Source organism: Miniopterus natalensis, chromosome 19, assembly GCF_054644295.1.
Source record: "Miniopterus natalensis isolate mMinNat1 chromosome 19, mMinNat1.hap1, whole genome shotgun sequence".
In the NCBI taxonomy this organism is placed as follows: domain Eukaryota; kingdom Metazoa; phylum Chordata; class Mammalia; order Chiroptera; family Miniopteridae; genus Miniopterus; species Miniopterus natalensis.
In genome coordinates, this window is record NC_142099.1 from 20,220,756 (window position 1) to 20,246,230 (window position 25,475).

The window sequence follows — 25,475 nt, forward strand, 5'->3', positions numbered from 1 at the left end:
GCGCACGGAGGGACAGGGAGGCCGCGAGCCACCGACCGGAGCCCGAACCGCCGGAGGACCCGCGGACACCTGCCTGCCGGGAGCCGCCGTCCGGGACCACCTGCTGCCGCCGGCCAGACCGCCCGCAGTATTTATACCCCGGAGCCGGGCGCGCGGCCGGGAGCCGGGTGGGGGTGGGGGGCTGCCCGGAGGCCCCTCCCCGCTCCGGGAGGCCCTGCCCTCCCGCACCGTCGGCCCCACTCGGGGCGCCAGGACCCCCACTCGGACCGGTGTCCGCCGCTCGCGGCCGGGCGGGGGACTGGCTGAAGGGCGGGCCTCCCTGCGGAAAGCGACGTCACGGCCGCTCCTGCAGTGTGCATGAATCAAAGCGCCCGGGTGACCGCGGCCTGCCCGGCGTCCGGCACGCGAAGGGTGGAGGGGGAGGGGGAGAGAGGCGGGCGGGGGAGGGAGGAGGGGAGAAAAGCCAGGGCTGCAGCAACAGCGTCTCAACCGGGATGTGCACCAGCCCGGGAGAGCGAGATCAAAGGGATTTGAAACAGACTGAGGGCTGGCTGGGGGAGGGGGCCGGCCAGCCTGTGGAATCCTCCTGGAGAGGCGGAGGGTCCGGCTTCCACGGCGACTTGGGCGGCCTGGTTGGGTTTTTTATTATTATTTTCAAATTTCGGAATCCAGCTTGAGCGAGAGAGCGAGAGATCTTCGTAGACTGCGACTCGCTGGCTCTAGCTCCGAGATGATGCAGAGCGCAGCTGTGCCCGCGGAGGGGGCTGTCAAGGGGCTCCCGGAGATGCTCGGTGTGCCGATGCAACGTAAGACACCCCCCTTTCTCGCTGATTTAATTTAATAACAAGACGGCCAGAAGCCCTGGCCGGTGCGGGGCGGGCCGGACGCTGCGCGTCGCCTGGACCGAAGGGGCCGGGCGGGGTGAGGGGCCGGCGGCCCGGGCGCAGGGGCGGTCACAGGGCAGGGGCGAAGGGCCTGGCTCTTGGCTTTTGGGGCCGAAAGTGAAAGCCTCCCAGATCGGAGGGCACGGAAGCCGGCATCCCCAGCTCACGGCTTTTCTAGGACCATTTGGGAGAGTGCTGTTTGGGGACAACAGGGGAACAAGCTGCAGGGCAGGCCTGAGGGCTGGGGTGGTCTTCCCAAATCACCCTCACCCCCACCTCCGGGGGCTACTGTCAAAGATCCCGGTACAGCTGTAGCAACTTCGCCCTAGCTGGCGGGAAGTTGGAGAGCGCGTCCCCCGCCCCCCGGGGCTGGCAGCGCGGAAGCCCAGGCCACACGTTCGGTCCCCGAGCGCAGAGCGCGCGCGCCTGGTGCGTCCCCGGCAGCGGCTGCTCGCGGCGCCCCGCCGCCCGCTCTGCCTGCGCCTAGAGAGGAAGTCCACTCGCCATATTCCATCCAGCCGAGGGATGCAGAGGAGGGAGAGGCACCAGGACGAAGTTGTGAACTCAGGGAACAGCTTCTGTGCACGCGCGGGTAGGCTCTCAGGAGGTCTCGGGCTCGGGAGGAGAGGGACCAGGGGGCGTAGGCGTTTTGCTCCAGCTGCGGCTTTCTTTCCCGCGCCTGAAATCAGCGAGGCGGCGGGGCTCTGGGCGTGTTTAGCCCACGTCTGTGCGTGTACAGGTGCGCGCGCGCAGGGATGTCTCCGGAGGGACTCTGTCTCTGGCCCCCACCCCGGGACCGAGAGTCTGCGGTAGGGAATCTGTGCGGAAGCCCGAGCGGGTCCTGGAGCGTCGCGCTCGTGGCGAGGGCAGCGCGAGTCCTGCTCCGCAGGCTGGCCGGCTCTTCGGAACGGCCCTGGGCGCGGTGGGAAGGCGAGGGCTCTTTCACCCCGCTCGCCAAGGGGGTGTGCTTCCGCCCTCGACTTCTTTAGTGGAGCCGTCGCTACATCCTGTAGGTTTATTTTAAAATGATGCTGCTGTAGGTTGACTGAAAATGGTGCAGCTGCTGCCTACCAATGAACTAGGGCGCAGGAGCGCGCCCTCCTGCGCCCCGGGTCCCCCTGGTAGGGTTTCTGTCCCGGCCAAACTTCAAAGGGCAGGCTGGCAAGCGTGTGTTCCGGTCTTTCCGAGAAGTTTCTGAGAAGGGACTAGAAGCATAGCTTCACCCAAACCTATTTAGGTTGTTTCTTGACTATATCCTACAGTTATACTTTGTGCCTAATTTTGTCAGCTGTTGACGAAGAGTTCCACGTCTGTGCGACGTGCTTGGGGAGTTTGCTGACTAAGGTGTGTCTGTAGAAGGTGTTGGGGGTTCACTGCCCTCTTACTGTCCCCACCCCGCCACAGGTAGGGAAGGAGGGGGTTCTCAGCCCCTGCACAAACGCAAACCCTGGCAAAGGTGGTCCAAGTCCCTAAGCTCTGTGCAAGTCAGGGGAGAGGGTGTGTGCCTCCCGGCCTTGTTACCCAGTACTCTGCTTTAATAGTGGTCCAGATGTGGCCTGTTAGGACTGCTGCGAAGGAAGGACGGGTGGGCCATGCTCTGACAGCCTTTCTCAGATGGGATGCGGACATCTCTCTCATTTTTTGTTTCTTTTACCCAGAGACAACTTTGATTTCCACGGCAGGAACTTGGTTTCCTAAAATGCCTAGAACACACCTTCAAAGCTACAGTTGGCCAGGGCTCCAAGTCTGGGTTGGAACGGTGGAAAACTTCATGGGGTGGAGAAGGGGACTTCTCCGGGGTGGCCCTGGGAGGCAATGCCTGGGGTTGGCCTAGGAGACTTTGGGATGAACTTTTTTCCCTTTTATTTTTTTTCCTTTCAGGATGTGTGTGGATTATACCCTACCCCATTGCAGCAAATCCCACCATTGCCTTTTAAGCTGTTAGTGCTGGGAACTGGGTATAGGTGGGGCGGGGTCCCCCCCCAATTCTCTTTTCTGGGACAGGAGCAGTGGCCTAAGAACTCCATATAGGGGTGGGCGAGGGACATGTTCTTGGGCCTCAGGGAAAAAGGGTCATCCCAGGCCTGTGGTGTTTAACCCTGGGGTGGGGAGAGATGAGACCACAGAAGGGCTCTCCAATAGGGGTCCCTCCAACCCAACCACTGGAAGGTTTAGGTTGCCCCCCCCCACACACACACACACATGATCTGCTCCTTCACCCTGAGCCACCACACTTGGAGCATTTGGAGGTGCAGGCTGAGGGATTCCCAACCTGGGTGCCTCTGGTGCTCGGCTCCAGAATATTCTTTTGCTTATTTGGGGATGGATGAGGTGCATGCACTTTAGGTTGCCAAGTAATGTAATAATTTCTCTTTCTCTCGGCGGTCTTCTTCCTTACACTGTGTCCCCTGCCTCCCAGCACCGCTAGCTCCTGGGTTGATCGTGGTTGGCACCGTGGCCCTCCTCCTGCTTCCCGGCGCAGAGGTGGGGCCTCTCCACTCCAACAGACCCGGGGGCAGCCAGATCAGGCCCGGGCGCCCCCTGGGACTTTCCTGGACAAGCTGGGGTGGGGGGTACTTATAGGTTTGAGAGGGGTGGCCTGGGGCAAGAAGCTGTGGAACAATCGGGCGGGAGGTGGCTGGGAATAACCCCGGAGCAGCCTGGGGTGGAGAAGCAGAGCCCCAGCCCCTTAAATCCCCGAGGATGGGCAGGGCAGCCCCTCCTGCTTCAGGTCAGTGTTTCCTAAGGAGCTCAGAACCCAGCTCCTCGCTCCGGGTGTTCAGAACCCAGCTCCTCGCTCGGGGTGTCTGGAGAGCTCTGTTTGCAGGAGGCGGCACCCTCGGGTCACGTCCAGTAAGATCCGACAGCCCATTTGAAAGGGTTCAGGGTGGATAGGTTCTGAGTGGGACCTCGGCCTAAGCTGCGGGTCCAACTACTTGGGCCATGACTTAGGGTCGCGGGTCCCTCTCAGTCCAGGGACACCCTGCCTCTATCCGGTGGCCCCCTCTGCCTCCCTCGGACTGGTAGGACCGTCGAGGTCCGAGTCCTGACCGCACAAGACGCGGGCAGCATTGGGTGCGGTGAGCGCCTCCCGCACCCCCTCGAACCTCTCACCTACCGAATTCAGCCGCCCCCCCGCCCCCCATCTGCGTCCTGCTGGCCCCTCTTGCCGGCCAGGATGACTCGGGACAGTGCGGGACAGGGAGGGAGGTGCGCGTTTTGTGCACCCCTTGCCCACCTAGTCTCCCGGGCACCAAGCGAAAGGACAGCGGCCCCCGCGCCCCGGGTTGCGGGGCCGGGAGCGGGTCAGCCCGGGCGGGAGGAAGAGGCGACCCGCGCGGCCCCGCCTGGGTGGTAAACGGGGAGCAGGCCCGGAGCGTCTCGCGTCCCTTCCTTGTCTCCTGAAATACCTGCTTCTTACGAACCCCGAAGCTGCGGGGAAAGGGTATTTGACTGTGTTCGGTAGGATCTGGGCGAAGCTTCTCTGGGACGCCCCGCTCCCCTTTCTTTTCCTGGGGCTCCTGCGGGCTGTGAATCTCCCAGCACCCCCCCCCCCAAAAGTTATCCTATTGCCGGTCATTTCCTAGGTGGCCGGACCGACTCTTTCCCGGCGGGAGTCCCCTCCGACTGCGGAGGGCGGTGCGCTCCTTTCCCTTCCTGCCTTTCCTCGGGGTGGTGATGGGGGGACACCCCCCCCCCATCATTTAGATGTTGCATCGGATCCCGATACAGAAACTCACACAGCTGCCCCCGGTACCGCAAACCTCCTTCCCCGCGTCACAAGTACTTTCAGGTGTGAGCCGGTATTTAAAGGCCAGACCCGGCGTCTCCGCCCGCGGGTCGGGGCCTCGCAGGTGCGGTTCTCGGGCCCGAGCTGCGTGCGGCCCCGAGGGGTTCGGGGAACCAGGCGGCCGCGGCAGCGCAGTGCTGGGGCGGAGGGTGGCCCAGGGCGCCCGACGGGCTGGACTCGGGCCTCGCCGCCCCTCCGCCTCCGAGGGAGGGGACGCGCGGGGCGGCCGGGATCCCTCCGGGCAGCCGCGGGCGCAGTGCCCTCGGGGAGCCGCACTGACCGCCGAGCCGGGACCAGGAGCCGGCAGGTGGGGTGGGTGAGGGGCGAAGGTCTGCACCGAGCGGCCCCCAGCTGAGAGGAGGAAGCCGACCCTCCGGGCGCTCCCGCGCTCGGGCCGGGCTCGCGGGAAACCAGAGCCCGGCGGGGCTGAGCGGGAGCGCGACCTGCTTGACCTCGCCACGACCGGGGCAGAACCCCTGCGCCCCGCGGGCAGGGGCCCGCCTGGGTGGCCCTGGGACTGAAGCCGAATTCCTTCTCCAAGCGCTTGCCGCGCACCTGCGCGCGGCGCCGGGTCCGGAGCGCCCTCGCCACCGGCGCCCTGGGCTTTGGAGGGCTCACCGGGAGAGGTAGGTGCGGACAGGGTGCTCCTGTCACTGTGTCCCGCAGCCCGGAGTAGATAAGAGGTTGCGGCTGCGAAGGGGGCAAGAGAGGGACGGAAGCCGTGCCCACACCCGGCGTCCCTGCGCCCCGGCCCTTTCTCTCCAGCCACCTTGCCAGTTCCTTTCCCTGTCTAACTCTCCCGGGTGGCCCCGAGCAGGTTGGGGTTGGCCAAACCTGGGACGCGTGTCCAGCGGCTTTGGAGTGGTGGCAGAGACTTTTCCTTCCCCCGCGGGGAGAGGCGCGGCAGGCGGGGCGCGACCGCAGACGGCGCGCGGCCAGGGGAGGCTGGGTGGAAACTCCCTCCCCATACCTGCTTCGCACCAAGCATTTGGGAACTCGGAACTAACCCCCAGCGCCAGTGGCACGAGTCTTTCGGTGACTCTTTAACCCTTGGAAAGCTGTTCCCCCTTGTTGGGAGCGGCGGCCCCTGCACAGAGTCCGGAGGTGGCCAGCGGGTGCGCGGGATTCGTGCGCCCTGCCCGCGTTCAAGCCTCGGCTCCCCGCGCTGTTACCCGCGCTTGGCGGCCCTTGAAGAGTGCTTGCAGGCCCTCAGAGAGACGAGGTCTGGACCTGGGCAGCCGATGGTGTACATTAGAGTCGACTTGGAGACGGAGTTGGTGACACTGTGCACCAGGGAAGGCGAAGTGGCGCCGGTCGCCCGTTGCACCCAAGGTCCCAGAGGAAGCCAAGCTGAGGCTGACCCAGCGCCGGCTTCACTGGGGGGGCTCAGAGGTTGGCTTCATCCAGAATGGGACATTTATTATTATTATTACTACTACTACTTTTTAAATAGGCAGGGCGAATGCCTTTTAAAAGGATCTGCAGGGTGAACTAATCAGGAAGGAGAGGAATTACTAGCAAAGCCTGGGCAGGATAATACTGAGAGCGCCAGGAAATCAAGAGGAAGGAGGACCGAAGCTAGGTGTACCTGCCTCTAGACACGCCAGAAACAAAGCGGACTTAGGGCAAGAATGTTCGCTGAATGCCCTGGGGATTAGAGCAAGGGGAGTCCTCAGGACCTCTTGGAGACCGCCCACACGACTGCAAATTCCTGGGTCACTTTTTTAAAAAAACTGAGCCCTCCTAGAGGTGAGGTAGGGGTGGAGGGAGGCAAAGCAATTTCTTCCCATTGAGCGGACAGAACAGGGCCCGCAGGAGCCTCTTGTACATGGAACAGTGACCTGGTGACCCCGCTGTCCAGGTGTAGACAGCCTCAAGTCCTAAATATTTCTCTTGTCCTCGGATTCCGATTGGCCTCGGATTTTAGTGCCCTTTCACTCTGTGCTGCAGTCAATTAGTGATTACTTAGCGCCGAATTAGCAGACAGCCGGGGGAGACAACCGTGTGGGGAGGGGCCCTAGAGCTGCACCTGCAGTCGGCCAGGGATGGAAAATCAGTTAACAGGGACCTTGTTAAGGAAGCTCCTTTGAGCCTCTTGTTTTAGTCAGGAATGGTGGCTATGTGGTGGATTTCGCTGGCCGGGAAATTAGTCTCCTCCTCCAAATTGAGGACTCGGGGGAGGGGGAGGGCTTGTGAGTTGGATGGAGGGCCTGTGTCATTTCTTTCAGTTAGGGACATTTATCAGGGTTAGGGCTGAGGAACTCTGGACAGCTTTGAGGCTCAGAACCACGTTAGCTGCGGGAGGAGGGAAGGAAGGGATAATATTCTCCACTTTGGGGAACCCCGGGCTGGAGAAAGACTGAAGCAGCTGTTTGCATTGCTGTGTAGACTGCTGGGCTGGGAGATGGCTGGGGGGTGGGATTTTAAAAATAGTTTTGCCTTTTCTCTGGAGTGAATATGAACAATGGCATAACACAGATGTGAGCAAACAGGGTCTGCTGCTTTTAGTAAAATCCCATTGTGGCTTGGATGTCCTCCCTCCCTCCCTCCCTCTGCAAAATCTTTGCAGGGAAGAGCATGGGTTTGTGCCTGACTTCACAGCAAAGGGGTTTCGTCGGGGGTTGAGCAGGCTGCAGGGTGATGAGGCCCATCTCTCACCCTCTTTCTAGGAGGCCTGGGAGGGTGGGCAGTTTCTGGGTTCAGGACAGAAGCCGCCCTGGAGCTGAGCTATTGTTTGTGGTAGGAAGAAATTAGCCAAAAATTTTTATAGGAGCCCTGATCAAAATGGAGCACAAATCAACCATTTTGAGGCACTGCTGTTGGGGGTAGGTGGACAGGTTGGGTTTAATTGGCAAAATTGAAATTGATTCACCCTTGGAAAATGTGCTTTGGGTTAACTGTATTAGCGGAGGACTGGAAAATCGTCTTGGGAGGCAAGTCCTAACTCCTGTTGTTATTTTGGTGGATTTCTTTTCTCAGCTCTCCCCACCCCCTTCGCTCGGTCATTCTGGGTCTAGCCACAGATGTTTTACTGTGGTATCTCACCTTCATATGTCTCTAAAGTATAATTTGCTTTAATTATAATGTTAGGGGGTAAAGGGACTGGTTCTGGGAATAGCTTAATAGAGACAAAACTTGAAGCCAAATTAATTGAAAGTTTCTCCCTATGAGGGGGAGGCTGCCAAACATATGGAATATTGCTACAGAACGAGACATCAGAAAAATACATTGTGGAGATGTAGCAATGATTAAATGTGTCAATGGAGTGGAAGAGATGCGTCTAGAACATTTCCGTAGATTGTCATGGATTTGTTTGATGTGATTTTCTGTTTTATTTGCAATTACTGAGAATATTCGATATTCTATGAAGAGTACAAATTTTATATCAATATATAACCTAGAAGATAACCCTATACCTGCAAATCCATATTTACAGTGTGCATTTACAAGACTCCTATTAAAATGTTATCCAAATTCAGCCTTAAAATGGTAACATTGAAATTGTCCCCAGGATACTTTTGAATTTGATCTTTTATTGAAGAGGTTACTATTTTTGAGCTGTCTAAGCAGAAAAAGAACAAAGGAGAGTTTCCAGGGGACCCCAAACGGCAAAATGAAACACATACGAACTGTGGCGGGAAGGATTCTGGAGAACTGAGGGAAAGACAATGTTAGGGGTGATCCTTTCTGATAAGAGAAGGATTTTCTGACTTTTTTTCTGGTTGTTAATCATTTGTCAAGACAAATAGAAACCACTAGAAATTAGATAAGACGTGTGTAGATTGGTGTATTTTTACAGTATGTAAGTGAATATAATTATAATAGAGAATATAATTTTCCTTAAGTACAATGCCAATTTTTTTAAATTAGACTTTCCCACTGTTTTTGTGGCTGGCCCAGATCTCTCTTTAATTCCGTTGTTGCCATCGCAAAAATACCACCATGTTCAATGCACCTTTTGCCTTAAGTTTTAAAGAATTAATACTGGAATTTTGTGCTTCAGCTGTGATGTTTATGAGATTATGCTTACTAGGTTATGAAGATCCCTTAAAAGGAAATTTAGAAAACATTTTGGTCTTTTCAAGATACATTGGTTTATAATAAAGGAAAATATAGAAAAGGAAGCTATAAATTGTTCAATAGAAAGGAATTGTCTTTAATAGGGAAATAGCAAATAAAAAGCCAGGAAAGGGGAAAAACAGACACATCAGGTCATGAGTTGCTATATAAAACTGCATCTTCCATCTCAGGTTCCTTCCAGCACAATTATCAGGTGATTTAACAGGGATATTGGGATCAGACAACAGGATTTTGTTGTCCGTGGCAGTGGTCGCAACTTTGAATTGGAAAGTTTTATTTTTGAAATATGTATCTAGTGGTAGAACTTCCAATTAATTGAATTTTAATTTAGCTATACCTCTGTTATAATCCTTAGACTGGGATATTCCAGAACTTGGGGTTGAGTTTAGGCAGGCGCGGTGCCCTACTTGGTATGTCCTGTGGCCTTACGCTGATACACCTTAGAATTCCCAGATTAAATCAATAGGCCCCCACTGAGTGTTTTCCCAGCCTGCCTTTTAAAAATCGGCTTCCTTCTTTAGTGCTTGGGGAACGTAGGTATGGGAGCAGCAAGGTCTGCCGTCGACTGCTGCTTTCTCCTATAATTGGGGAAGGAATGGAGAATTCCAAGAACAACATTTGCGTAATATTTTAATTGCATATGTGTTTCCTTAAAGTCCCATTTGGCTTCTCTTTTCAATTTATAGTCAGTCAAGAAACTTAACAAATAAATAAAATTATGAATTTTTGGACCCATACATGGGCCAAATGATATTTAAGACGGAGCTTAAAAGCCACCAGATAGAGGTGACTTTGGTGAGCACTGTTGGAAGTCTTGGTCTTCCATCAGCCCCACAATCTGCCTCAGAAAAAAAGAAGGTTCCAGCCCCAGTTTAGCCCCCAGCTGTGTGCCCTTAGGGAATCCCTTTTAAATGCAGAGGTTGACTGTTCACAGGTTCTCTGGTAAGAGCAAATGAGCTTGCAGATTCTCGAGTACTTGATAAAGTTCAGAGTGCTGGCAATCTTAAAGGCCAGAGTCAGGGTTCCCATTTTACGGATGGAGCTCCCATAAGTGGGCTGGAGTGCTCCTGGGTGTCCCAAGAGGTGGCCAAGCTGACACGGAGTATTGTGAGCTCTGCGAACGGGGAGACCTGGAAGCGATTCCATGGACCCCTATCCTGAAAGAAGCAAGGAAACCTCGTCCTGGGCATTAGGCTGTCAGGTGAAACTGTTTGTGAAACAAAAAGGAATTCTATTAGTCTAAAAGGCAGTTTAAAAAGCAGTGCCTCCCAGGACTCCAAAGTGGCCCATCAAAGTCCAAATTTTACAAAATATTCTGATCTCACAGTATGGTTAAATGAACATTATTCCTATCAGTACAGAAAAACCCCCCACTTAATTTTACAGATATTAAAATATTGATCAGCATTATAATTCCAATGGAAATATCTGAAATGCTATTTCCCCAGAAAGGTTCACTTTCTTAAATATATTTTAGAAGTTCTTGTCAAGTGTGTTGCTTCTAATTTTAGTCTTTAGTGAAAAAAATGTTTTCCTCACCCTGTTGATCTTCTGTGACCAAAGAGATAGAAAACACCATTTTTCAAAGAGTTAAAATCGATCAAACAAACGAACAAACCATTTCTGAAATGTTTCACAGTGGCTCCCCAGTTCCTTGAGAGCAGTTTGGTGGAAATGAAGAGACGTGAGTGGGAATAAAAATGCACAGTATTTATTATATATCACCAGAGGGGTATGGGCAATTTGGTCTCCCACAGACCACATCAGACCTTTTTCTCTCTTCCACTTACCAGCTTCCTGAAACTTCAGGAATTTGGGGATTTAAGATGGAATCCGTTCTCTGATGGGCCACTCTGGAAATAAGCCCTTTGCGCCTCCACAGCAGCACTTCAGGTGCCTCCAGGGCTGGGCATTCTGTTGTGGGTTTTATAAGCTTCCTCCATGAAGAAGTAGATTCCAGCTACAGGCAAAGAGTTTTTAGCCATTTCTTATCAAATAAAAAATAGTCACTTTTTCATTGAGCATTTAGATGTATCCAAGAAAAATTCTAGAAGCCTCAAATGGTAACTTGAACTCAACCCATTCTCACCTGAATACATTCTGGGCCAAAGTGAAGTGAGGTCAGGCAGTTGGTGGCCCCAACACCCCTGTTCTCACCATTCACAGGTGGGGAGGGGACCAAGGTCTGGCAAATTTGCCCTCTTCTGGGAGGAAAGAGCCTGCCAGATTTCTTTATTCTGAAAACACCTGAGCCCTTGTAATGTTGATATTCTGGGCTTATGCTGGTTAGAAAGGGGTGTACATCTTCCAGATGCTTTAGAACTAAAAGGATAGAAGATAATTTTGAGTTTTTTGGTGTGGAAGGGCAAGAGAGGGAAAAATAGTATATTGGAAAATAATAAAGCATGAAATAATTTTGATACACTTTAAATATATAAATTCATTTGTTGGCCAGTGGCCACGGGAGTGGAGAAGGGAGCTGACTATTGAGCTCAGATAGTGGGATTATGGGGTGAGGTGTCTTATTATCTGATGTGGTCACACAGAGCAACCCTGAGGGGCTAGTGTTATCCCCATTTAACAGATAAGAAAACTGAGGCTCGAAGAGGTGAAGGTCTTTATTCAAGATCACATAGTAGTAGAAACAGGATCCGAACCCAGGTCTGGCAAACACTCTGATGTGCGATTTATTGTAAACAATTTGGCAGACCTAAAGATTTGAAGGTCTAAATTCTACACAGAACTGAAAACTTTCAAATTCCCCCAGTAGTTTTTCCAAAAAGTATTTGAACAGAATGTTTCTACTTCCTCCTTGCTTTTTATTTCACTCATTGCCCACTTTCCCCACTGCTGCAGGGTTAGACAACTCCCTCATTCAGTGATGGCTTCCTCGCCATAGACAGAGCTTGACTTCCCAAGAAATGTTTTCCAGAATGGCGATGCCTCAGCCTGTGTGTGAGGATGTGTGTGTGTCTGTGTATCTGTGGTATATGTTTGTGTACATATGAATATGTGTATGTGTGTGTGCTGTGTGTCTGAGTATATGTGAATATGTGTGTGTGTCTGGTATGTATGGGTGTCTTGTGTATACATGTCGCAGTAATCTTTGGGATTGTGTGTGTTTCTGATATGGTGTATCTGTGTAAACTGTATGTGTGAATATATGTATGCGAGGGTGTCTGCATGTACACACACAGCTGCTCACCTTGTGAGGTTAGGTCTGTGCTTTCAGCCATGTCACTTTGCAGGACACAGAAGGCTGGTGGACAGGACCTGCCAATGGGAGTATTGTACTGTGTGGCCCAGCATCGCTGCAGATTTGCTGGCTGTTCCTGGGGCGTCACTGTCTTTTCATGCCTGAGTTTACCCTCTGCTGAGTCCCAGAAAAGAACATCACCACACAACACTTGTGTGCAAATAAGATAAAAATTTCATTTTAAATGAAATGACTCCTCATATCAGGAACTGAGTTTACAGATCAAACTATCTTAGTGGCTCCCAGGGTCTGCTTCTATTCCAGTTTGTAAAGTGCAATTTTGTGATATTAAATACTACATGAAATAAATTGGCTTTACTAGGGATTTGGAAATCTTCTTCCTCCTTAGAAACTTTGGCTACAACTTTATTTCTGGAAGAAGACCCATATAACGTCTGTCCTGTTCATTCTCTCCAAGTTGTAAAAAAAACCCACAAAAACCCCCCCAAAAAACCCATAATTTATTGCAAGTTTTTTTAAAGGCTTGTGTTGTTGCTTTGAAAATTTTCCAGCTAGCTTACATTTCACAGTAATCTAAAGAATTACATGGAGCACTGTTACCTGAAGTATGGGGTCTGAGTTTGCAGGTCTGCACCCCTCACTCCCAGGGATGAATCTGAACTTGACAGATGCCATCAACAAGCTGGTACTGCAGCTGGGTGGAGGGCATCAGCCCCACAGGGGCTCCTGCTTCCAGGCCTCCCCAGGGCATTAGGGTCTGTCCCATACACACATGCACACTCTGTCCAAAGGTCCCAAATCTGTGCTTCAAACATTTTCATTTGCTCAGTAGTTAGGGAGCACAGTTGTTAAGGAAATGTTAAACATTCCCATTTGCCCTTGTCACTGTGCACAGGACAGCTTTGAGACTATCTGCCTCCATCTCTCCATAAAATGGTAGGATAGAGCCAGCCAGGTGAGGCAATTCCCCAGCCCCCCCCCCCCCCCAGCTTTCAGGTGGGGTTAGCCAGCCTTAACACGGGCTTGGTTCAAATCGTGGTTCCTCCACTGGGACCTTGGGCACTTCGCTTAACCTCTCAGAGACTCAGTTTCCTCATCTGTAAAATGGGGATCATTATACCTTCCTCACCCCCTTGTGTGGATTATTGAGGTAACATGCATTCAGGACCCGGCACAGTTCATAATAGGCTCTTGACGCCTGGTTTTACTATTGTTATTGGTATATTGTGGAGCTCTTAAACCATTTCTACATTGTTTTCAAAATTCTCTCCCCCTCTCTCTCAAAATCTACAGTGGGGAACGTTTTCTTTTTTAATTTAAAAAAGCACCCTTAGTATGTCCCTTACATTTTTGCCAAACCTGAGGCCCCGTGCTTGGTCCCAGGCGTCTCCCTGAGAGTGGGGCGGGTGGGGGCCCCCTGCAGGCCGGCGGCTCGCCGGGCTCCCCCTCTTTCAGGGTTTCTTGTGCGACGCTGTGGAGCCCGCGGGCCTCCAGGGCTCCCTGCGCGCCTCCCCGCATTCATCAGCCTTAATGTATTCTCTCTTGAATACTCATCATATTAAGGGGCCCGCCAGGTACCCTGCTGGAAATAAATTTTATGGGCACCCATCGGCCCCTCAGCCCCGTGCACTCGCGGCCGGGAGGAGAAATACAGCCGATCTTTCCCTCCGGGCGCGGCAATGAGGGGGGAATGGGCGCCTCCGCCCCGCCCGCGAGGCGGGAGGGCGCGCGCTGCCGACGGCTCTCCCGCTGCGCCTCCAGCGGGAATCTGCCTCCCCGGGCCGCGTCCCCCCCCCCCACTCCGGCCTCCCCTCCCACAAGGACGCCCCCAGCGGGCGGTGTGCGCGGGGCGACCGCCCGGCCGAGCGGCTGGTGCTCTCGGGGTCCTCGCTCTGCGCGCCCCAGTCCGCGAGCAGCTTCCCTGGCTGCGGGGACTTCGCGGTTACACCTTCCCTCCTCCCCCTTCTCTCCTCCCCCTTCCCTCCTCCCCCTTCCCTCCCTTCCCCCCTTTTCCCCATCCCCCTTTCCCCCTTCCCTCCCTCCTCCCCCATTCTCCCTTCCCCCCTTCCCTCCCTTCCCCCCTTCCCTCCCGTCCCCCCTTCCCTCCCGTTCCCCCCTTTCCCCCTCCCCCTCCCCCCTCCGCTGCAGACGCCGCCGCCGCTAGCTCAGGGCCCTGCCCCACCCCTTGCCCCCTGGGTCCCCTTCCCGGGGTGGTCTGTCCCCTCTCCCCTCTCCGGGATGAGGCACCGCAGGAGCTGCTGGTTCGCCACCCGTCACGCCTCGTGCGCTCACCGGAGCGCATGCGAAGCCCTCGGCTCCTAAGGCCTCGCGCACCCGGAGCCGCCCTGGCCCCTCTGGGGACCCTGGTGATTGCTGGGGGGAGGCCGCGCGTGGTTGGACGAGCAGCCCCCCAGTCCTCAGAGCGGCTGCGTGATGTGGGTGCTCTCCGGGCTCCCAGAGCAGGGGTGCGGCCCTCAGCAGGGGCCCCCCCTGCGCGTGGTCCTTCACTCCCCTTCCCCTGCGCCCCAGCAGCACATCTGACGCCCCATTCCTGCGGTTACCGCCTGGTAACAGCGAGCCCCAGCCATGCACAGGCTGATGTTAGCCTCAGGCCGTCCCGCGAGGCCCTCAGCCACCGTCACGCCCCGACCCCCCTTCCACGGGCGGGGAAACTGAGGCAGAGAGAGGCAGAGCCGGGAGTCAGGCCCAGGCGGCCCGGCTCCAGGACCCGCGGCCTCACCTTGTCCCCTCTGCCCCCTCCTCTCCCTGGAAATTCCTGTGGTCATGTGCTCAGCGCTTTTGCTGGGCCCATTGCAACCCCTCGGTAAATACTTACTGGTCGAACGATTTCTTTGTCACGGAGGAAAGCTTTTGAGATAGAAAAAAGTTCCATACAAACCGGGACAGGTAGCAAGTGTCCAGCCCTCATGTGCCTTCCCAGCATCTTCCCCAGTGTGACTCGGGGTAGTTTGCATGGGGCATTTTGGTCTGAGAATGGGGTCAAAGGGCAAGGCACCTAAGGGGTCTGCCTTTCAGGCAAATGTTGGTGGCTGCCAAAGCCCTGAAGGGAGCAGGCTGGGGTTGGGGTTTAACTGGGTTCACGACTGACACGTGTGTGCAGGGCTAGTGATGACAATTTAGTGACTGTCCCAACAGCCTGAGTGTAAGTTTTAGACACAAATGACTGAATACTTGAGAAAGCATTCTCTCTACATAGGTTGAGATGTTTTTAATTTTCTCCCAGTGCATTGAGGCTAAATCCCATATGTTAACACTTTAGAATTATGTCACAACCAACAAACCTGATAGGAATCAAGAAACGTGTGTGATTTATGAGTGATTTGGTTTTATGACTTTCGTTGACATTTTGGAGTGTGCAGAAGAAATTAGTGAAGAAGTGTGAGCTTCTTAGAATTTTTTTATGTTTTTATTGATTTCTGAGAGGAAGGGAGAGGGAGAGAGAGATAGAAGCATCAGTGATGAGAGAGTCATTGATCAGTTGCCTCCTACATGCCCCCCACCAGGATCAACCCCGGGCATGTGCCCTGACTGGGAATCAAACCACCATCTCCTGGTTCATTGGTGGACGCTCAACCACTGAGCCACGCCAGCCAGGCTTCTAGAGAGGATTTGAGAGGTCAATTATTTATTCAGTGATTAGCATCTGTGGTGGTACATCTTGTGTGCCAGGTACTGTGCTAGGCAGAGAGGATACAAAGCTGAGAAAGAAACACTGGTCCTGCCCCTTGAGGATCTCACCTCCTAATGGGAAGGACAGTGTGCAAACAAATAATTAGCAAATGTCCTATTTATAAGAGAGGTGAGAAATACCTGCCAAAGGCTTCCACTTTTATCTTTTTTTGGTTTTGTTTTTGTTCTTAATTTGTTGCCTTCCTGTTGGGGCAGGTAGAGATGATACCACTGTTTACTCATCCGACCATGGAAGCCTGGCCATTTTGTTTATTTTGAAACTACTTTATTGACTCAAAATCCCTTGGTAAAGATGAAATGGCAGTAAAACAGACCTTGGATAGGAAGTCACCCAGGGCAGGAAGAACAGGGTGGGGCAGTGGTTAGGGCTCAGTGGCAGATAACAGAATCCACTTTCACTACTTAAGTGGAAAGTGGTCGGTTACCAGGTATTAAGTGGCTTTCAACTCAGTGGAGCCGGCTGTGGGCCAGGCTTCTGGGAATAACTCCCGGCCCCCAAAATTTCATTGCCTCTGCCATGATTGATCAGAACATTACAACCACAGACTCTCATAACCTCTGCATGCCCCACACCAGCACCATGGGAGCCTGCCCATCGGCTGTGCCTCCATTTAACGTAGTTCTGAATTCAGGTACCTTTTAAGTCCATCTGATTGGCAGACTTTAAATCACATTTGGAACCTGAGCTGTAAGGGAGTCTGGAAACCAGTTTCTGGTTTGTCTGTCTGCAGCACAGGAAGGCACATTAGGAGGGGATGTTGTTGGAGCCAATCCATGGTATCCACTGCAGTTCATTAAAATACTCTCAGGAGGTTGTCTCAAAACACTGAGATTCTCCCTTCAAGAACACCCTCAAACTTGGACCTTGGTCACTACTCCCCCCCGCCCCCCCCAAGTCACTTGCTTTTTTGGTCAGATGGTCTCTCAGTTTATGCCTAGGCAGGGCTCCCTTTGGGGCTGATGTTTTAGCACAGATTCCACCCAGCAGTGAAAATCTCATGGAAACAGAGCAGATTGTTGGGTCTTCCTGGGCTGTTGGCTGTGGAGTTGCAGTGCCATAAATGAGGTTAGTGGATGCTGCTACACTGGCAGTGCCCTTAGAAACACAGAAGACTCCTTCGGGCCAAAGCCACCCAAAGCCTGACCAGCAAAGCGTGGACTGAATCTCAGCCCCCTTGACAGATGTGTGTGCAGTGTACAGCCTGCACAACTCTGGGCGGCGGCAGAGGTCGGCTTCTGTCCTTCCTCACTGCTGGTGGAGCGAGAAGGCATCCACACAGGGCCCGTCTGCTGAGCAGTGCTGCGCGGAAGGCTCACGCTGGCTCTCTCTCCTCTCCCCACAGAGATCCCCCAGTGCGCTGGCTGCAACCAGCATATCCTGGACAAGTTCATCCTGAAGGTCCTGGACAGACACTGGCACAGCTCCTGCCTCAAGTGTGCAGACTGCCAGATGCAGCTGGCTGACAGGTGCTTCTCCAGGGCTGGGAGCGTCTATTGCAAGGAGGACTTCTTCAAGTAAGTCAGAAATGGGATGCAGCCTCCCTTTCCTTGCCCTGGTCTGTCTGTCTCTGCGTTACCCTGTGCAGTGGGTGGAGGGGGGTGGGAGCTTGCAGTGAGGTGGGGTGGGGAGGGCGGTGGGTCCATCCTGGGGGGGAGGGGTAAGTCCTCCAGCTGAGAGGCTGTTCCTCTGAGGTCCCCCTTCAGATCACCAGCCCTGTCACTACCGGAGGCCCCAGCGTCTCCATCTCATTTGAGCTGCCCGGGGAGCCAGCAGGGAGCATGCGCCAGATTTCTCCAGGGTGGCTGACAAAGGGTTCCTGCAAACCCTAAAATGAGTTGCTTTCTCCTGGGGAGTTGGTGCTTCAGGGCCCTTGGCTGTATCATTCCTGCAGCTTTCGGAGCATGTGCTTTGAGGGTCCTGTCTGATTCTAGATGAGTCTCAACTGTGTTTCCCTGTCCTGATTCTAAACGAGGCTGCTTCATGGGCCTCAGAGGCTTGGAAGAGTTGCTTCTGATAGGGGCCCAGCTAGGATCTGTCAGTCATCACTTTTAGTGGAAGCATATGAAGAGACAGTTTCATGTGATGGTTAAGAGCCCAGACCCTGCCTGGATTTGAACCCATTTAATAGCTGTGTGCTCTCAGGCAACTACTTAACTTCTCTGTGCCTCAGTTTTCTCACCTGTAAAATGGGGTTGATAATGATAGTTCCTACCTCTTAGAGTTGTTATTAGCTTTGACTGAGTCAGTCTGTGTAAAGTCCTTAGGACAGTGCCTGGCACCTGAGTGTTAGCTCTTAAGACTGCCCTCGATTTTCATTCTGAGGTTGGGTCCATCAGAAAAATTCCTATTGGAGCTTTGGGTCAGGGTGAGGGGACCTCCTTGAATTTATTTCCATGGCATTTAGCGTGCAACTTCTTTTTTTGTCAAATATACACTGCTGTCTCTCTGTGTGTGTGCGGGTGCACACGCGCTCCTGCATGTGTTGTGTACCTCTGTGCACCTGTGAACATGAACGTGTGAGAGGAAGGGAGGAGGAAGCATTGTCAGGGCACCGTACTCCAGTTTGTCTCTGTACCTTGGGAAAGCCTCAATGAGCTCTGGAGGAGGCAAGAGGCCCCCTCACCTTCCTGCTCATCTGGGGACAGGGTGGGTACTGAGATGTTCCTGGGTCACACCTCTGGTTGGTCCAGCTTGGCAGGTCACAGAAGTCTGTGGGGTACAGGCAAAGCCTGTCAGGGCCACAGAACTAGGGCTCTGTCCACAGAAAAGCTCTTTTGAGCCTCAGAATCACCCTAGGGCACCATCTGGCCTTTGGACCTGGACTGGCTGGTTTTGGGTTTGGGAAAGGGTGGTGGCAGCTGGGTGCAGGTTTGGGTTTGGAGAAGTAGTGATGAGGAGAGAGGGTCCCCCTAGCCCCAGGAGAGGCTCAGAGTACAGGATAGGGAGGGATTAACACTGGCTTACAGGCCACAAGTTCTTAGCAATGACAGTCACTCACCTGGGCTGGTGCCCTGCCCCCCTGCCTCAATGCCCTCCCCATGCCGTGGCCCTCATTTGGAATTTTCTCGGGTCTCGCTCAGCAGTAGCCTCCTGACTAACCCCCATCCCCTCTAGCCCACGTCTCCCCACCAGACCAGCGTCCTACCTCACAGTCAGGCCCTGACCCCTCCTTCTCCCCCCAGTTCCTTCAGTAGGGCCCCCACTTCCTAGAGTATTCCAGATGCATTGCACCATCAGAGCCTTCTGCCCTGTGCCCAGCCTCCCTTCCAGTGCTTTCCTGGGTAGCAGACACCCCCCAACAGGATGCCCCCTTGCCCAGACACTTTCTGCATTTACCCACCTGCACACCCCGGCTCAGGCTGTTTCATCATCTGGGAGTGATGTTCATCCTTTCAAGGTCTCCCCATCCTTCCATGGCTGAGTCCAGCTCCTCAGCAGGTGGGAGCCCCTGGGAGGCATGGCCGCCCTGTCCCTCCTCCTTCCTGGTGGCTCAGTGGGAACTGCCTTGTTTTGCCCATCCACATGCACCTGTTTGACCTTCCTGTTGGCTTGAGGAAGGGCTTATTAGGCATTCATTGTCTGTCCCCCACATATGGACCTGGCCCCAACCCTTGCCCACAGGCTGCCACTGGGTTCAATGCCACAAAGAGTAGATTACACAGTGAATTTACAACCAGTGGGTGACCAGTTTTTTTCTGTCCCCTGCATGGTGACCTGCGAGCCTTGGAGGCCCAGGCTGCCTGGGAAATGCACAGACCCCTTATTTAGCACAGTTATTCTCCTTGTCCCACAGGACTGTCCTGCTTCATAAAATGACCCAGTCTCAGGGGTGGAGCCTTTTGTAAAGCAGGGGAGCTGTCCATATACTAGGTGCTGATTCCAGGTCACTAACCCTGTGATGGGGGTGCTGCGTGGAGGGAAGTGGTTCTCCCCATTGCCGATGGAGGGTCAATCAGATGTGAGGACCAGGCAGCTCTGAGTCCCCCCAGGGAGGACACGTGGATTTATAGGCCCCACCCAGATCTTTGGGACCGTGACTGTTTGGTACAGGAAGGCACAGCTGCAGGTATAGTCACAGTCCTAGGTGAGGACAGGAAGGGAAATTGTTGTCCAGGGTCAGAGTGGCTCCATCTCCCACCCCCAGGGGTCTTGCAACCTGCTGCCCACTTGGGGCTTAGGCAGTGACTTAGCCAGAGAACTGGGTGCTCTGCTTCTCATGACAGCTCATTAAACGTCCCCAGGCACCTGCTTTCAAATGGCACACTGGAGCACATGTGCAGTGGGGCTCTGAGAGCAGAGAATGTGAGGTGGGAAAGAGGGGGCAGGGCAGTCCCCGGAACCTCAGATCCCTCCCTGATCTCAAGCTAGGCTGTAGGAACTGGTTCAAGGGTTGGGCGCCCTTCGGCAAGTTCCTTGACATCTCTGAACTCCAGTGTCGTCTTCAGGAAAAAGGGAAATGCTAATGGTGGCTGCTGTAGAAAACTTGGCACGCTGGAGCATCCCACAAAAGGGAGTTGTTTTACCATCAGAGTCGTTTGGGGAACCCAGACTCTGCACCTTGCACCTTGCACCTCACACCTCGGACTGCTTTCAGCTGTGGGGTTTGGAAGATGCCTGATCAGAGCCGGGGAGAATTCCTTCTCTATGCTCCTTAAAGTAAAAGAAAAAAGAAAGAATCACGACTGTAATGTGAAGAGGGCCCTCCTGCCCCCGGATGTGTGTGGTATCTCAGAAGTGGGGGGAGGGCGGAAGGGAAAGCTGGAGGTTAGCTTTCCACTCCGGGAGAAGTGGTGATACTGGTGACTGGCAGCAGAGGGCGACGTTGATGTGTCACAGACAAAGAAAGGAGTCTCGTGGAGGTCGTACTCTGTGGTTGTTGCATTTTTCTTTGGGGGCGGGGGCTGTTGAACTCTGCCTTGTTCAGTAACACTGGCTGATTTGTGCTGTTTGTTGTCGTTACATCTCGAGTCCTTGGCTCCCCTTTCTCCAAGGAAATAAGATTTTGAGGCCTGAGAGGAGAGCAGTGTGGTTTCAAGGCTGTACAATTTCAGTCACAAGCCTAAGCGCCAGCAACTCCTTGCACTGCATTTGCTAAGCAGGTCCTTTCTGAAATGTGTGCCCAGCATGCCGCAGGTCCCCTGTCTCCTTGCAAAGGGGCCAGGGCCTGGGGAGGGCAGAGGTCTGAGAGTAGGGCTTCTGGGTCCCCTCAAGGTCACTGACTGGGTCCTGGGAGGAGCCCAGCAGCTCCCTTGCTCTGAAGCACAGTGAAGACAGGACAGGTTCTGTGCTGCAGGAACTGGTTCAAGGGCTGGGTGCCCTTAGGCAACTTCTTTGACATCTCTGAGCTCCAGTGTCTTCTTCAGGAAAAGTGGGAATGCTCATGGTGGCTGCTTTAGAAGACCTGGCACGCTGGACCACTTCGCAAAAGGGAGTTGTTTTAGAGCAGTGGTTTGCTGACTTCCTGTCCTGTCTTTTTACTAGCTGTTTGTCAACAAACAAGTGACTAGGCCTTTCTGAACCTATTCCCTATCTGTTAAGAGGCACTCATTCTAACCGACAGAGTTGCTGTGAAATGGGAGGATAGTGTGTAAACCGTGCCCAGCGCAGGCTAGGTGCTTTATCAATGTCTCTGGGTTTCTGGCCCTGACTGTGGCCCTTGACCCACAGCCCTGGAGGGCCCGCTGTCAGAGTCCTCCGTCAAGGCACAGCCTGAGCTGGCTTCTGACCTCTTCCCCTCTCCCCCCAGGCTTAGTCCTTCCCATTTAGGTGATTTTTAATGGCCTAGAACCCCTCAGACAGAGATGGGGGTAGCCTGGCAGTGTAGGGAGAGCACATGGCAGTGTGCTGGGATAAACCACAGGTAAAGATGCCATGTGGATTTACATGAAGATCTGGGAAAGAAACCAGAGATTATAATAATACAAATACAAACATAGCTATAGAATCAAAGAGAGGTAACAGTCGTACACATATTTAAAGCAAAACACAGCCTTCAAGAACATTCCAGGCTTGTGGGGAACTTCAGGCTGCACCTCCGGCCACCCTGCCTGCCTGAGGGGTTGTGTGGAAGAGTCGGAGGCATTCTGGGGATGAATGCCACTCCAAGGGGTTCCTGTCTAAAACTTCGTGCTTCTCTGGGGGTGTCTCCCTGTGCCTGAGGCCCTCACCTGCCTAGCAGGCAGAGATGGGCACTGTCGGGGACCTGGTAGGATAGGGAGCCTCTGTGTTACTGTCAGTGGGGAGCTGTGCCAGCCGCTAGCCCAGCCAGGCGGTTCCACTCCTCCCCCAGCCAGTCAATCTCCAGGCAGTCAGCAGGGCTGTCAGCCAAGGGCAGGTAAGCAGCGTCCTTGGGAGCCTGGGAGCTGCTGATTTATCCCCGCTGTTCAGAACAGCCTGTTTCAGCTCGGCACGCTCTGCCTTTGGCCCGGCCGCAGGGTGGTTTCTCTGGCTCCTGTCAAGTCTTCACTAGTGACCTTGGCCCCATCACTCCGGTGACCGGGGCCTCCTTCCCTTAGCGGGGCAGATGCACCCAGGATGTGGGCTTGCAGCCTCTGTGCCGGGTGGGGCGGTCTCCACAGAGGAAGCAGGAGCGGGGTTTGAATCCAGGCTCAGGGTGGACCTCTCTGAGCCTCACTGTCCCATCTCTAAAAAGGGGTGGGAATAAAAATATCTCCTTTTTCGAGTTACTATGAAGACTGAATATGATGCAGGAAGTAGGTGCTTTGTTATCAATATTGTTCTTAATTAAGGTAGCGATGGTGTATCTAAGTACTAGAAGAAAAAAGCAGGAGGATCTCAGGCTACGAAAGGCCTCAGGCCAGACAGGGGTCCTGGGGTGGGAGGTGGGCCTGTGTCCAGTGGCAATGGCAGGCAGGTGATTGGAACTGCTGCCCCCTTTCAGCATAGGGGAAGCCCCCCCTCTGTGGGGTCCAGGGCTCCTTGGCAGTAACTGCCGTCCTCACCTTCAGTTCCCAGGGCGAGGTTCCCAGCCCTGGCTGGAGGGGTCTGTGCTTGTGTGGGAGCCCGGGACCCTGTTGCTCCAGAAAGAGGCCTCTTCAGTTCTCGGGTTGTTTGTGGGTCCAATCTGGGGCCAGGTTCTTGCCCAGCCACTAATTTCTGATAATTACACACCTTCGAGGCCACACAGACACACCCCCTAGCAAAATGTGCTTAAGGAACTCACAGGGGGAGGGTCTCCTTGACGTGTGACTTTCCATAATTTCCGAATAGTTTATAGTCTAATTTCCTCACTAAGCAAATTAAACCTTTTAAGGTAATGATCAGATGGTGCAGATAGTGGCTGTGTGTGCGGACATTTGTAAGATTCAAACACTGGTGGGACCAGGCCCACAGTCATTTGCGAAGGCCTGTAATCAAGGCAGAAGCAATTACTTAGCAGAGCGGCTCCCCCTGGGACCTGAGGCCATATATCAGGGGTGATGAGTCCGAGGATTATCTGTCTGCCCGCCCTCCCAGAGCCCAGCCTCGTGACATCTGTGGAACCTGCATCCCAGAGACTTTGTTGCCTTGCGGGAATCTGTTTGGAACCAAATAGTTGCAAATCAGCCGGGGAGTCAGATGGCAGCGGGGCCGTGGAAATGGGGTCCTCAGGCAGAGAGGGCTCCAGGTGATGTGGGAGTGGGAGGTGTGGGCCAGCTTTTTTATCCCGGGCAAATACCCCAGCCAGCAGTGCAGTCCCCATTCCCCTCATCGCTGAGGCTCAACCTCCTCTCCTTCACCTCCCACCCCCGCCATTCAGATACCAAGTCACAAAGTCCCACCTCCCAAAAGCCCTATCTTTCATCCCTGCTGTCCCTGTCCTCTCTCAGGCCCCTGTCACCATACCTCTGCACCACTGGCAGCTTCCCAATCTCCTGTCCTTGCCCCTCATTTCCCCCCAGCCAGTTGAATGCCTTCCTGCTAGGCCTGTCCCTGGCCACGTTGCCCCCATGGCCTCCTGAGACTTCCAAGCTTAGCCCTCAGTGATCTGGCCTGACCCCATTTCCTGCTGACTCTCTGGCCAAGGTCACAAGGAGTGGGGTGGGGCTGTGAGAGTCAGTCTCTGGATAGTCACTGGGGATCCTGGGGATCTGTTTGTGCCCCAGGAAACCCCATTTGAGGAGGCTGAGCTCTGTGGGCATCATGGGCCAGCGCAGTGGGTGAATTTGGGGTGTGTGAGGGGGGGCTCTGCCCCCCAATGTCGTGCTGCTGCCTGTCACAGTGCATGCGACACCATCACTGAGAGCGAGTCCTTAGGTCCTGAGGGACCCAAGAATCAACAGGCGATCTGCAGATGCCACATGAGGGCCAAGAGCATCTGTCACACAGGGTTTCTCAAAGAGTGGTCCTTGGAGCAGTCGCACCGGGGACACCATTGGGGGCTTGTTAAAAGTGTGAATTCTGCTTTTAAGCAAATCTCCCAGGTGGCTCTTCTCCTGGGAGTGCGGTGGGGTATTCTGGTAACAGCTAAGCTAACACCTTGGCAGAGAATTGAGCCTGAAATAAGGAGGGCAGGGTAGGCACCTGGAGGAAAGCATGGGAAGGAGGGAGAGTTGTCGCGGCAGCCAGCCCACAGCTTGCAGCCTGTCCCGGCTGTGAGAAGGGAATACTAATACCTACCCGTAAGGGCTTTCGTGTGGTTTAAATGAGATAGCTCACATTGCTTGGTGCATGCTGCATGCTTAATGTGTGTTTGCAAAAATTGAGGGAGGGAGCTGGACTCTTCTAGAAGAGGGTCAGATCCTACCTACCCCCAGCAGGAAAGGAGGAGAAGCTTGGCTGAGGGAAAAGGAGAGTTGTGCTCTGGCTTCTTTTCTGCTGCTAACTGGGCTGTGTGATCTTGAGCAAGTCACTACCCCTTTCTGGGCCCCAGTTCCCTTCTGTGTTAAATGAGGGGGTTGGACGAAGTCACTGGTTCTAAAGCTTTTCCAGCAGCATTCATCTCAAAATAAGATCGAATGCTAGTGAAAAAGAAAAACATATTTAAAACCCCCCAAAAAACAGAGCACTGGGGGGCAGTTCTGGTCGGCCTGAAAGGTATGTGAGTGTGTGCATGGGGGGGCGTGCTGTGTTCCCACTCCCCAAGGCTCTACGTTCTCTGGTGTCAGGCCTTCTCCAAATATGGCTCCTGTCAATGTCTGGAGAAGGCTGACCATTCTTGGGCTGAACTTTATGTGCCCGTGACATGGCTGTGGTGCTGATATATGCTGGAAATATTAGTACATACAGTAACAGTAAATATCAGCAACTTACCTGTCAAGTGTGCTGATAGATAAAAGAAATACATGTAGAGAAGTGTCAGCTGGGAAAAAAAATATACAGCCTGCAGTAAATCACTGCCAAGCAATTAAAGCATAAAATTAAGTTATGCACTATTTTGTTTCCTTGGGATGGTGCACTGTGCTGTGGCAGCTTCCACACACGGGAGGCTGGCATGGGCCTGGCTTGGCCCCCACTGACTGCTCCCATTGGCCAAGAGCAAGGAAGAGCATTGGGTTCAAATCTCAGCTCCACCGTTTATGGCTGTGAGGCCTGTGGCACATTACCTACCTTCTCGGAACTTGTCCCCTCATCTGCAAACAGGGGAAGATACATTAACACATGCCATAGGCCTGGGCCATTCATTGTTTATTCACCCAATATTCACAGAATACATAGCCTGGGCCAGGCACTGCTCTAGGTGCTAGAACAAAACAGATACAATGCCCCCTGGCCTTCTAGAGAGAGAGAAAGCCGGTAAACAATGAATGGGTATTATATCCATTGGAGATGAGTGCTTTGGAGAGGGGAAAG

The 25,475-nt window shown here is 53.8% G+C and overlaps 1 protein-coding gene across 1 annotated transcript in view; it reads left to right on the plus strand.

Annotated features, from left to right (window-relative positions):
* The first annotated feature begins 730 nt into the window (after positions 1-730).
* The window catches only part of LHX4 (LIM homeobox 4), a 37,924-nt gene continuing 13,179 nt past the window's right edge, over positions 731-25,475 (plus strand). The window contains exons 1-2 of the mRNA XM_087828295.1: positions 731-806; positions 17,026-17,197. Coding sequence (XP_087684421.1) covers positions 731-806; positions 17,026-17,197 — 248 coding nt within the window. The remainder of the gene's footprint in view (positions 807-17,025; positions 17,198-25,475) is intronic.